This window comes from Achroia grisella, unplaced genomic scaffold (assembly GCF_030625045.1).
Source record: "Achroia grisella isolate CSIRO2021 unplaced genomic scaffold, CSIRO_AGI_Agris_v1 utg1248, whole genome shotgun sequence".
NCBI classification, from domain to species: domain Eukaryota; kingdom Metazoa; phylum Arthropoda; class Insecta; order Lepidoptera; family Pyralidae; genus Achroia; species Achroia grisella.
This window is the reverse complement of record NW_026712607.1, coordinates 123,543-136,322: the sequence shown is the minus strand read 5'-3', so window position 1 is coordinate 136,322 and position 12,780 is coordinate 123,543. Positions and strand designations below refer to the sequence as shown.

The 12,780-nt window shown below is 34.0% G+C and overlaps 1 protein-coding gene across 1 annotated transcript in view; it reads right to left on the bottom strand.

Annotated features, from left to right (window-relative positions):
- Window positions 1–12,780, bottom strand: part of LOC131854877 (myogenesis-regulating glycosidase) — a 54,252-nt gene that overhangs the window by 7,680 nt on the left and 33,792 nt on the right. The window contains exon 4 of the mRNA XM_059206058.1: window positions 237–375. Within this exon, the coding sequence (XP_059062041.1) occupies window positions 237–375 (139 nt within the window). The remainder of the gene's footprint in view (window positions 1–236; window positions 376–12,780) is intronic.

The window sequence follows — 12,780 nt, the reverse complement described above, 5'->3', positions numbered from 1 at the left end:
TCTCGACTTAGTTCGAGGCTAGATGGTGGTTTTATTATTTCCACGGTTATTGTATTCTTCTTAACAAGGATATAGGTACATACAAATACTCTTAAATGAAAGGTAAAATAAATAAATAGAGGTAACTACATACCCTGCTAAATATATATTCTTAAATAGACGTTATAAATTCGAAAAATGCCATAAAAAAAATGTTATTTGTCATTTATTGTTAAGATAAAAAAAACAATACAAACTTGTAATTTCTCTTTGAGAAGACTGGCGAGCGAGTTGACTGAAGTGACAGAATTACTCGGCGAATAATCTTCTTCGTCCATACTGAACTCGGAGCGACCGAACCTTCGGGGCTTACGGCGCGGAGAGCGGAGGGGAGTCCTGAAAATTATTATAATGAATAAATAAATAAATAACCCTCGACAATTAACACAACGCCATCTAGTCCCACTGTAGGCAGGCTTGTGTTATGGGTACTAGACAACTGATATAAATACTTAAATATTGTTTCGTAAACATATATTATATTTTTGTATTTGTAACGTTTAAGTTTTTTTGTTTTGTATTTTATTGTACAAGATCGGTTCAAATTAAGCATATAAGTGTTTATTGTAATTGTGAGAGTCGTGTGTTTAAACATTTCCGAATAAAAAAATACATACATACATAGTAAACACCCAAACCGATACAAACAATCATACTCAGGAACACAAATATTTATACCTTGCGAGGAGTCGAACCCGCACCATCGGAATTAAAATGGTGTCCGAAAACTCTAGACCACCTACGCCGGCATATGAACATTATAATAAGCTTTCCTTCTGTAACTATAGTAGTAAAGAATCTGATTGATCAACCAAGCGTGATAACAATACCTTCAATCAAAATTTTGCCGTAAATATACGTTCCGCTCTACTCGGCTTACTATATTTAGTACTGTAAATATACAGGTATTTTTATCATCAATTTCGACATTGATTATAATTCCTAAGTCTTGCATAATTTTAAGTCGCATTGTTGCACTGTCTTGCTTTGTTCATACGAGTGAGCTAGATAGGTCCTTTTTTGTGAAAATGAAGTTATTCAGCTAAAATAAACTTATTCAAATCAAATCAAATCAAAATATCTTTATTCATGTAGGTCTATTACAGACTCTTATGATATGTCAAATCTCTCACTACCGTCAGTTCGGAGTGCTTTCGAGATGAGAAGAACTGGCAAGAAACTCAACTCGTATACTTTTCAAATAATGTTGTATATGTTTACAATAATAGAAAATAATAATTTATAATAATTAAAATTAAATTTTGAGAAAATAGAGTGACCACCAACATATGCCACAATTTTCGCAAAAGCATATAGTCTAATCAGTTATTATTATTATCTGTAGAGGTTACAGTTAAAATATCTTATTATTAATATTCTAAATGGGAAAGTTTGTAGGTATGTTTGTTACTCTTTCATGGAAAACTTACTTTTAGAATAGAATAGAAAATCATTTATAGAAATAAACTTAATTTAAGCACTTTTGAATAGTCATAGTTATCATTATTTTAATCTACCACTAATTCGGAAAGCTGTCTCATCACAAGAAGGAAGAGCAAGAAACTTGTTTTGCAACACACAAGTTTCTTGCTCATTCTTCTTGTGATGAATCTGCAATTTAATAGCTAGAATCAAATATGACTATTCAAAAGTGCTTGTAATGAGTTTATTTGAATAAAGATTATTTCTATTTCTATTTCTATTTCTATTTCTATTTCTTGCGTGTTGCTCTTTTAAATAACCATTGTAATTTTACATTTCCAATTCGAAACGTGCAAATACAAACCGCCAACTAGCACTAATTTATTAACTTCAGATATTAAGTACACAATAGGATTAAATCAGTCGTAGTGATTAGAGCAGACCAGTTCCTACAAGCAGCACTTGTTCACGAGTATGACGTATGAGCCAGCCATCACTGTGTTCGACCATATTTTGGGAGCCCAATGACCCGGCCCATAACGCCGCCACATATCTGAACTGTACAGAACGGATTTTCATGAAAATTTACAGTAATATAGCATATGCATTAAAATAACACATAGGCGCTATACTTTATATTGAAATTTAACGTAAGTGAAGCCGCGGGCACAGCTAGTAATGTTATAAACTATTGAATTGTGGTAAATAACATCATCTGCCTCACATATCTCGCCATATTTCGTTGTACTGGTCTAAAAATAAATATTTTACGACCCACTTTTATGTTTCGTGACGATAAAAATATTCTATCTCGCACGTATTTCTAAATTATAAAATGGCAAGATTGACATATAGGTGACTTTTTATGGCTCATTCTATGTATGTATTTATATGTATAATAAATAATTGCAATGGACAATTCACACAGCACCATCCATTCCCAAACTAAGCAGAGTTTCTACTATAGGCACTGTAGAAGTCTTAGATAATTGTATAGGAAATTGTAAATAACTTTCATTATTTTTTAAACAATTTACATGTTAATAAACTAAACTATGTATATTAATATATAATGTGTTATTCTGATGTATAAGCTATACAACTGTAAAATTTCATAAAAATCAAAGAAAAAAGTGTCAGGGTCTAGCTTAAAAAATGACGAATTTCTATACAAACTTTCATTATATTATATTTCATTATATTATATTTATATTATATTTTATTGTAAGGGTAAAATTACGCGCTAAAATATCAAAGACTTCACGGAAACGGTTTATTAAAACCTATATCTGGAGTATAGCCTTGTATGCGTGTGAGACGTGGACATTAAATCAAAAGGAAAGAGACAAACTGGAGACTTTTGAAATGTGGTGTTGGAGAAGGATGCAAAGAATTAGCTGGAAGGATAAAGTAAGAAACGAAGAAGTACTACACAGGGTAAAAGAAAAAAGGCAGATATTGAACACAATAGAAAATAGACGAGGAAAAATGTTAGGACACTTGATACGGCGCGATGATTTCATGAAAATTATTATTCAGGGGAAAATAGAAGGAAAGAGGGGGAGGGGAAGATCAAGGAATAGCTACATCAAACAAACTGAGGACAAAATGGGAGTCGTGTCGTATCAAGAATTAAAGAGCATGATGGAAGTTCGCGGAAAGTAGCAAGAGCTCCACCGACAAGAGCGTAGCTCTTAAATTATGAATAAATGAATGAAGGGTAAAATGTTATATTTAATCAGGAGCCTAAAAAATAAGTTTCAAACTTCTAGCATTAAAAATGACAATACTTCCATGCAACATTTCAATCCGTTACAACACTTTTTAGCATTAAAAAGTAGCCTATGACCTATATCAGGCTCTATGCTGTCTCTGTATAAATTTCATTTAAATCGATTCAGTAGATTTGGCGTGAAAGCGCGACAGACAGACAGCCAGACACTTGTGAGATCTACAGATAAACGTTAATGTAAATAGATAAATAAAAAAAATACTTTATATTTACGAATGTTCAATTCAAAATATCTTTATTCATATAGGTCTATTACAGATTCTTATGATATGTCAAATCTACCGTCAGTTCGGAGTGATTTCGAGCTGAGAAAAATTGAGAAGAAATTCAGCCTGTATCAAATTTTTATTTATTTATTATTATTCTATTATAGATGAGGCTGTCACAAGCATTGTTATATGTTGACGTAATACCATCCCAAATTTGAATTTAAATAATCTGTATTATTGTAAATATGTTCAACATTTATTTTAAACAAAATACGAGCTGAGTTTCTTGTCAGTTCTTCTCATCTCGAAATCACTCCGAACTGACGCTAGATTTGACATATCATAAGAGTGTGTAATAGAACTACATGAATAAAGATATTTTGAATTTTGAATTTAAGGAACTAAAGTCATTTAGTATACTTAATTCACATTCATACATTCTTACTAATATTATAAATGTGAAAGTTAGTAAGAATTTTTTTTTTATAACACAGGGGACAAACGAGCATGCGGCTCACCTGATGGTAAGTGATTACCGCCGCCCATGAGCACCCGCAACACCAGGGGAATTTCAAGTACGTTGTCGGCCTTTTAAAAAGAAATAAGCTCTTTTCTTGAAGGTTTCAATATCGTATCGGTTCGGAAATACCATTGCTGGAAGGTGATTCCACAATGTGGTTGTGCGGGCAAAAAGTTTCTAGAAAACCGCACTGTGGAAGACCGCCATTCATCCAGATGATCAGGATGGTATTTCAGTTTCTGGCGGGTGGTACGGTGTTGAAACTCAGCAGCTGGTATTAATCCGAACAATTCCTCAGAACACTCCCCGTGATATATGCGGTAGAAAATGCACAGAGATGCAATATCTCGCAGCAGCAAAGCCAATGGGTCGAGTCTGTCACATAGACGTTGATTACCAATGATTCTGGCTGCGCGGTTCTGAATGCGGTCAAATGGAAGTAGCTGGTATTGTGGTAAGTATGGATGGATGTTTGTTACTCATTTACTCATAAACTACTGAACGGTTTTTGATGAAACTTTACAGTAATATACCTTATACATTAGAATATAACATATTAGTTATAAATTTCATGCGGGTGAAAGCACATACAAATTATTACAATAAGGCGACGGGGTTCTGTGATACAGTTTTTAATAAAATTTTGTAAGTTATGCAATGAATGTACTGTAAGATATACGTAACAATAAGAACAAACTGAGGTGTACACTTGTGATAATGAGGAAACCGTGTCAAGTGGATCCTGTATGTTGTCAGTATTTGAATCAAACGTTAAATCCGCCAATTCTATTCAATTACCAGTTAGACAAATGAAAAGTGGTAAAAAATAAGATTTTCTAAAGTATATTTAATAGGTTCAACATAGAGTACTTTATTGTCTGTATATATATCACTAATTGTTACTATAAATACATAAATAAAAAATATAATTTTGATATTTTTGTGACACCAATTTATACACTTACCTATACATGTAAATAAAATTGTATTGTCTGTTTGTATTATTGAAGTAACCGTTTTTACTACATGCATATGAATATAAATACGGTACATACACCAAAATAACATTTTTTTAAATTTTTGTCTGGCTGTCTGTCTGTTTGTTCCGGTTAATCTCTGAAATGGCTGAACCGATTTTGACGGGACTTTTTTTGGCAGGTAGCTGATGTAATAAGGAGTAACTTAGGCTACGTTTGAGAAACAAAGTTAAATTCCACGCGGACGATGTCGCGAGAACAGGTCAATAAATAAATTGTATACATATTTATTGTTTCAATCGTTTTATGTTTATCGTGTTTTGTTATCGTATGCTGATTGATAGTCATCTATCAAGAGACACCGTGCCGTAAACATATGAGATGAGTAGTAATGAAGAATAATGAAGAATAAAAAGTAATAATGAAGAATTGAATTCTTTACTCAAGGTACAAAATAGAAGCCACTGTTTATATACGTAAAAATGTAAAAATATAATACAGACTCGGTGGTCTAGCGCACACCGGTTTTCTTCAGATGGTCGCGACTTCGATTCCTCGCACGGTGCTAATATTTGTATTCATAAGTACGATTCAGCTTGAGTGTTGAAGTTATTATTATTATTGTATCTCTAAACATAACTAGGGAAATACACAAATTTATTACTTATATGAGAAAAAGAAAAGTCGAAGTGCTTATATTAAGTTTATTTGAATAAACATTATTTGTATTTCTATTTCTAAGCAAACCGGTATACCAGACCTGGCCAGCTATAAGAAACCCTCCTAATATGGGAACAAGTTCGTCTCCCAGGAGTGGCAGAATCTATTAATATGTACAACAAATATGAGATAATATAATACATTTTTAAATCAACTAATCGTCACCAAATAGTCAAATTTCGACCATAATTAATTTAACATTCAGTAATAGTATAGACATATAATATAAAAGACAATATTAATCTATTCTCAATTTGACCACAAACTTCATAGTATAAAACAAAGTCACTGTCGCTGTCTGTCCCTATGTTTGCTTAAATCTTTAAAACTACGCAACGGATTTTGAAGCGGGTTTTTTAGTAGATAGAGTGATTCAAGAGGAAGGTTTATATGTATAATACATGTACACCCGTTCGAAGCCGGGGTGGTTAGTTAACAATAAACAAAGGAGTATATATACGTCAAATATATGATACTGTATGTACTAATTTTTTTTATTAAATTAAAGTAATTTTTTACCATCGCTCCTAAGAATATCCTTCAATTCTTGTCTCTGATGGGTCTAGGCAGCGAACTTTGAATAAGGGCGAGCACAATAGATCTATGTAGGTCGCAGTGCTACAGGTGTTACAAACATCTGACAATAGCCCAAACAACCCAATAAAAAAACGTTTTTTTACGCATAATGTAAAAAAAAATAATAGCAATCTGCACTCCTTCTCTATATAAACTATAAGTGTGGGAATAATCATACTGCGTCCGCGCCATTTTTGGTAAAAAGTCTTATAAAGTTTTTTGTTTCATGCAATTTATTCATTAATATATAGAGAATTTTCCTTAAAATATCACTCAAGTCGACGAACGTTTAATATCTCGCTAGTTGACTATAAATATTAAATAGTTAAATATATACAATATATCAATCTATAAAAACATAACTTTCTAATTTATCAATATCAAGTCTTCGACTCATTAATAAATACTCACGAAATAGTTAAAACTCACACAACGATTTGTCGTTTACACAAAAACAGATACACAGTTTATTGTACACTAGTATACAGGTTCAATCAATGAAAATTTATTTGTTTGTATATAAAATCCGCGATACACGCAGGAGTGTTCCATGGGAGCGTAAACTCAGACTGAGCGGCCGACGGCCGCGGTATACGAGTTCATCGTGAGCATAGTAAGTTCGCGAATTAAGTGGAAACTTAATGTTACACATATGTACATAATTTATTAGAGAACTAAATATTTCTTCATGTTAAAAAGATTCGAGAGTGCAGTTGCTTCGGTATTAGAAAACCAAAAGATATTTATTCTTTATTTGAGCAAAGAAATTTCTCTTAAAAAGAGATTTATTAAATTTTTAAACTTACCCTAAGTTTAAAAATTTAATAAATTCTCCGATTTTTTGTTTCCTCATTTGATAGTAGTGGGTTCGATCTCCGCACATTTGACGGTCTCGCTGGTCTAACGGTTCAGCAAAGCTTTACTTCCGATGGTCGTGGCTTCTATTCCATGCACCATGTAAATATTTATACATATATATTTATGAGGAGTGTAAATGCAGACTGAGCGGCCGACGGTCACGGTATACGAGTTCATCGTAAGCATAAGTTCACGAATTAAAAGGAAACTTAATGTTACATATATGTACTTAATTTATTAGAGAACTAAATCTTTCTTCATGTTAAAAAGATTCGAGAGTGCAGTTTCTTCGGTATTACAAAACCAAAAGATGTTTATTCTTTATTTGAATAAAGAAATTTTTCTTAAAAGAGATTTATTAAATTTTTAAACTTAGGGTATTTCTTGTTTCCTCATTTGATAGTAGTGGGTTCGATCTCCGCACATTTGACGCTCTCGCTGGTCTAACGATTCAGCAACGCTTTACTTCCGATGGTCGCGGCTTCTATTCCATGCTCGATGCAAACATTTATATATATTTATGAGGAGCGTAAATGCAGACTGAGTGGCCGACGGCCGCGGTATACGAGTTCATCGTGAGCATAGTAAGTTCGCGAATTAAGTGGAAACTTAATGTTACACATATGTACATAATTTATTAGAGAACTAAATCTTTCTTCATGTTAAAAAGATTCGAGAGTGCAGTTTCTTCGGTATAATAAAACCAAAAGATGTTTATTCTTTATTTGAATAAAGAATTTTTTCTTAAAAAGATATTTATTAATTTTTTAAACTTACCCTAAGTTTAAAAATTTAATAAATACTCCAATTTCTTGTTTCCCAATTTGATAGTAGTGGGTTCGATCTCCGCACATTTGACGGTCTCGCTGATCTAACGGTTCAGCAACGCTTTACTTCCGATGGTCGCGGCTTCTATTCCATGCTCGATGCAAACATTTATATATATTTATGAGGAGCGTAAATGCAGACTGAGCGGCCGACGGTCACGGTATACGAGTTCATCGTAAGCATAAGTTCACGAATTAAAAGGAAACTTAATGTTACATATATGTACTTAATTTATTAGAGAACTAAATCTTTCTTCATGTTAAAAAGATTCGAGAGTGCAGTTTCTTCGGTATTACAAAACCAAAAGATGTTTATTCTTTATTTGAATAAAGAAATTTTTCTTAAAAGAGATTTATTAAATTTTTAAACTTAGGGTATTTCTTGTTTCCTCATTTGATAGTAGTGGGTTCGATCCCCGCACAATATAAATATTTGATGGTCTCACTGGTCTAACGGTTCAGCAACGCTTTACTTCCGATGGTCGTGGCTTCTATTCCATGCTCCATGTAAATATTTATACATATATATTTATGAGGAGTGTAAATGCAGACTGAGCGGCCGACGGTCACGGTATACGAGTTCATCGTAAGCATAAGTTCACGAATTAAATGGAAACTTAATGTTACATATATATATATAATTTATTAGAGAGATAATAAATTATTATATATTATCTTTATATGTAAAGATAATAATTGAGAGATTGCTTTGAGTGATAACGCCGCCTTTTGTGGTTTTTTCTTTCTTTCTTTCCACACATAAAGTCCGTGCTCTTATTATAGTAAAATTGTAAGTTTTATATTTCTGTTTGACTTAAATAAATCAGTAAATCTATTTTGATCAGACCCCATATAACAATTTTATGGATGTCAATATATTAATATAAATGTAAAATAATAATAATAAAAATTTACAATAATTATTTAGCCGCTTTTTGTTTGCTTGTCTTTCTTTTTTGTAATTATTTTATTTTATTCACGTTCATTATGTTTCTTTTATTCACAATAAAGAGTTTTATTATTATTATTATTATTTCTTAAACTTAAAAAACACATCTCCACTCTTAAGGAGAGGAGATGGCAACTTACCCCCAGCAGAAGCACAGTCGGCCGGGGATCAGGGCCCCAGGGAGAGAAACCGGCGCACAATGCGGGCAGAATCTAAGAGCACCGTTTTCTGCATCTTTACCGGGAGTGAGCCGCCTCGGAATCCCAACCGTTTGAGATGTTGTTCCAGACTGGTTGGAATAAGACCGTTCACCGACATAACGATTGGAATGATTTCGGTGGACATCGCCCCCTACATTTCGGTCACCTCGTGAGCCAGGTCGAGATATTTCCTCTTTTTCTTAGTTTCAGCTTTCACGAGGTTTTCGTCATGCGATATGGTGACGTCCACCAAAAACACCCTCGGGAGTGCCCGATCCATCACCACGATATCAGGTTATTATTATTCCTAACTTCCAAAAAAAATCTCATCTCCCCTCTTAAAGAGAGGAGATGGCAACTTACCCCCGGCAGAAGCACAGTCGGCCGGGGTTCAGGGCCCCAGGGAGAGAAACCGGCGTACAATGCGGGCATTATTATTATTATTATTATTATCTTTTCTCTTTCTTTCTCTTCCTTTACAAGTTTAAAAGAAGGCAATACTCACCTACACGGCTTTAGCCAAGTGTGGGAGAGGTTGTGCTGTGTGATGATATTGTTGAGGAGGTCAAGAATTTTCGAGTTATGCGACAGGTATTTAGTATTGTTTTTTGTAGGAGATATGTTTTATAAGTGGGAATATTTAATGTTTGCAGACTATTTTCAAGTATTTTGGGTACAATACCCGTAGAAGAAAGTACAATAGGTACAGTACGTACAGTTTCAGCTCGCCATTGTGTTTATTATTATTATAATAAAAAAATATTTCATCATTACCTCTACTATCCAATTCACCTGGATACTTCAGTTGAGAAGAACTGGCAAGAAACTCAATTCTCTCATTATTTAAATTATTAAGACGAATAATTTTATGGCAAATAAAGGTATTTACCTCTCTCGACGTTTCGACTAGGTTGCACTAGCCGTGGTCACGAGCTGACTGGAGTAACAGCGATGTCAACAAAGAGGATGGCTTAAAATTATCATCTGCGTGGAATCCAGTCATAAATAAATTCAAGCAAAGTTCAGTAGCATCAATAGTCAATAAGTGTACGGATACCGTGAGTGCTGTGTGTCGCGATCTTTCGTTAAACAATCTAGTGACGGTAGATGAAGAAAAAACTGCTTTCACCTATCTACATTGACATCGCTGTTACTCCAGTCAGCTCGTGACCTCGGCTAGTGCAACCTAGTCGAAACGTCGAGAGAGGTAAATACCTTTATTTGCCATAAAATTATTCGTGTTAAGACCCGGTTAATAATTTAAATAATGTATATTAAACACGAAAGTTTAAAATTAATCAATTCTCTCATTTTCATCCCGAATGATACGTTAAATTTAATTTAAAAACGATTGGTTATCCGCAAGCCTTTACAGCTTCACCCGACGAAAGCGGGAGCAGATGGCACTCCAAACCAAAGGAAGGACTTATGGAGCGGCGTAAATCCAACTCCGGCCTGACGGATACGACTTTGCTCTGAGGGCACCGCTAGGGGTTCGAACGACTGCGTGCGTGTACCCGCGCTACTTCTTCTGAAGAAGAGTAGTGACCCGTCTACTGAGATGGGTTCCCGCCGTCGGAGCTGCGGAAGAATGCTCGCGCACACCCGGAGCTCCGGCAACAAGCAGTAGAGGTATACCCCAAGGGGGTTTTAGCCGGTAGGAGTCCGGCAGTACCCGCTCGTTACCCCTGGAGCGGGCGGGCCTCCATGACGGATTTCCCCAAGAAAAAAAAAAAAAAAAGGGGTTCGAACGACGACGTAAATTGGACAGGAGATCGACCGCATACTTAAGCATTTATAATATGAACTATCTTTTGCCCGCGGTTGCGCTCGCGTTAATTTATCCCCTTAGGGGTGGAATTTATCAAAATCCTTTCTTAGGGAATGCCTATGTCATTGTAGTTTTATGCATGCAAAGACTCAGCCCGATCGGTTTAAAATTGACAAAGTTTTATACGAACTTTCATCCCCTATTTTATCCCCTTGGGGGTAGAATTAATTAAAACCCTTTCTTAGCGGATACCTAAGTCATAACATTTACCTGCATGCCAAATTTCAACCCAATCCGTCCAGTGGTTTTGGCTGTGAGTTGATAGATCACTATGTCAGTCACCTTTGATTTATATATATATATATATATATATAAATATCCCCTTGGGCACTTTGTGGCTCAGACGTGCCGTATAGGTAGTTTTTTGTTGATCCTTTTTCACTTGTTGATCCGGAGGCCTTTTGTTGATCTAATGCCAGCTGACCATATATAAATGTTGATCCGTTTTGAGCCACAACTGTCACGACGAGTAATAATAATAATTAAGCGATTTATACACGATTTTATACAAATCCACCTTTTTGGCATACGAGCAGTTCTTGATCCAATTCAAACGGGCCAATCAGGGTGCAGCATTTGCCAAGGGCTTCCTCATTGGCACGTTTGGGCTACTACATTATGGCTACAGTAACTTAATAATGTCTAGCTAGTATTTCAAGAATAATAGTCTATCCAATCTAAATATTTATAGAAATCAGTCTGGAGTAACGTGACTCCAGATCAAACCTCAATACTTATTATTTTTTGGACGGGAATCTTTTCTTTTGTAACAAAGTTACTGAGCGAATAAAGAGAAGACGCAACGGCGGATCCAGGGGGGAGCGTCATGGAGGTCATGGGAGTCATGGGGGCGTCATGACTCTCCCCCCTTAGCCCAGGACTTAGGTAGACCACTAATTGAACTAAAAAATAATGAAACAGCAAATTTTTTTGCACGATCGGAGTGTTGGTGCAGTAGTATTAATTATAATTAAACATTGTTACTTAAAACATAACAGTTAAAGTACTATAACACTAAAAGCAAAATAAGTATTTTTAAAATACTTTTTCAAAATAAATTACCCTTTGAGTTTTTGTCCAAACCTCAGATATTTTATTTATTTTAGGTATATCAATCATTACATAGTATAGTATAAAACAAAGTCGCTGTCGCATCTAACAAGTACATAAATAAAGAAACAAGACTTTTTGGCTCTGAATATATTTCAAAAATCAATTACTTGTGTTAATCAATTTATATACTCGTTCTTATTTCATAGTACTTGTTTTGATCCGAATATATACAGATACCGTAACGGTCTATTAATTATGAATTTATTATACCTAACCTAGATATTTTATTTTGACGAAACTCCGTGTAGTAGTAGTATCCGATAAGGGTATGCGAACCCTAAGTATTATTTCAAAATGACCAGTAATTTCGAAGAAATAAGCCTTTGAATTTCAAATCAACTTACCAAACGGACGCTCAAGGTTCGATTCCCGCCACCGATTTTTTTTTGTTATTTTTTTTTTTGTCTTTATTCTAATTTTAAATTAACTATTTTAATAATTAAATGAATTTAATCGAACAAAACGTTGTTAAGTATTCAATTAATTTTAATTTACATTACCTATTGTACTTTCTAAATTGTAAAGCAGCTAACAATTATAGTAAGATCTTATAAATAACTAACACAACAAGTAAAACATTTTAAATGTATTTTCTTTATTATTACAAATATTTTTTATGCATAATATAATAGTTAATATCTAATAAATACATAATGATCTGATAATCAAATTATAAGTACAGTCTCAAATTGAAAGTAAGAAAAACAGAAAATATAGAGAGAACTATAGGGATATAACAGAAAGATG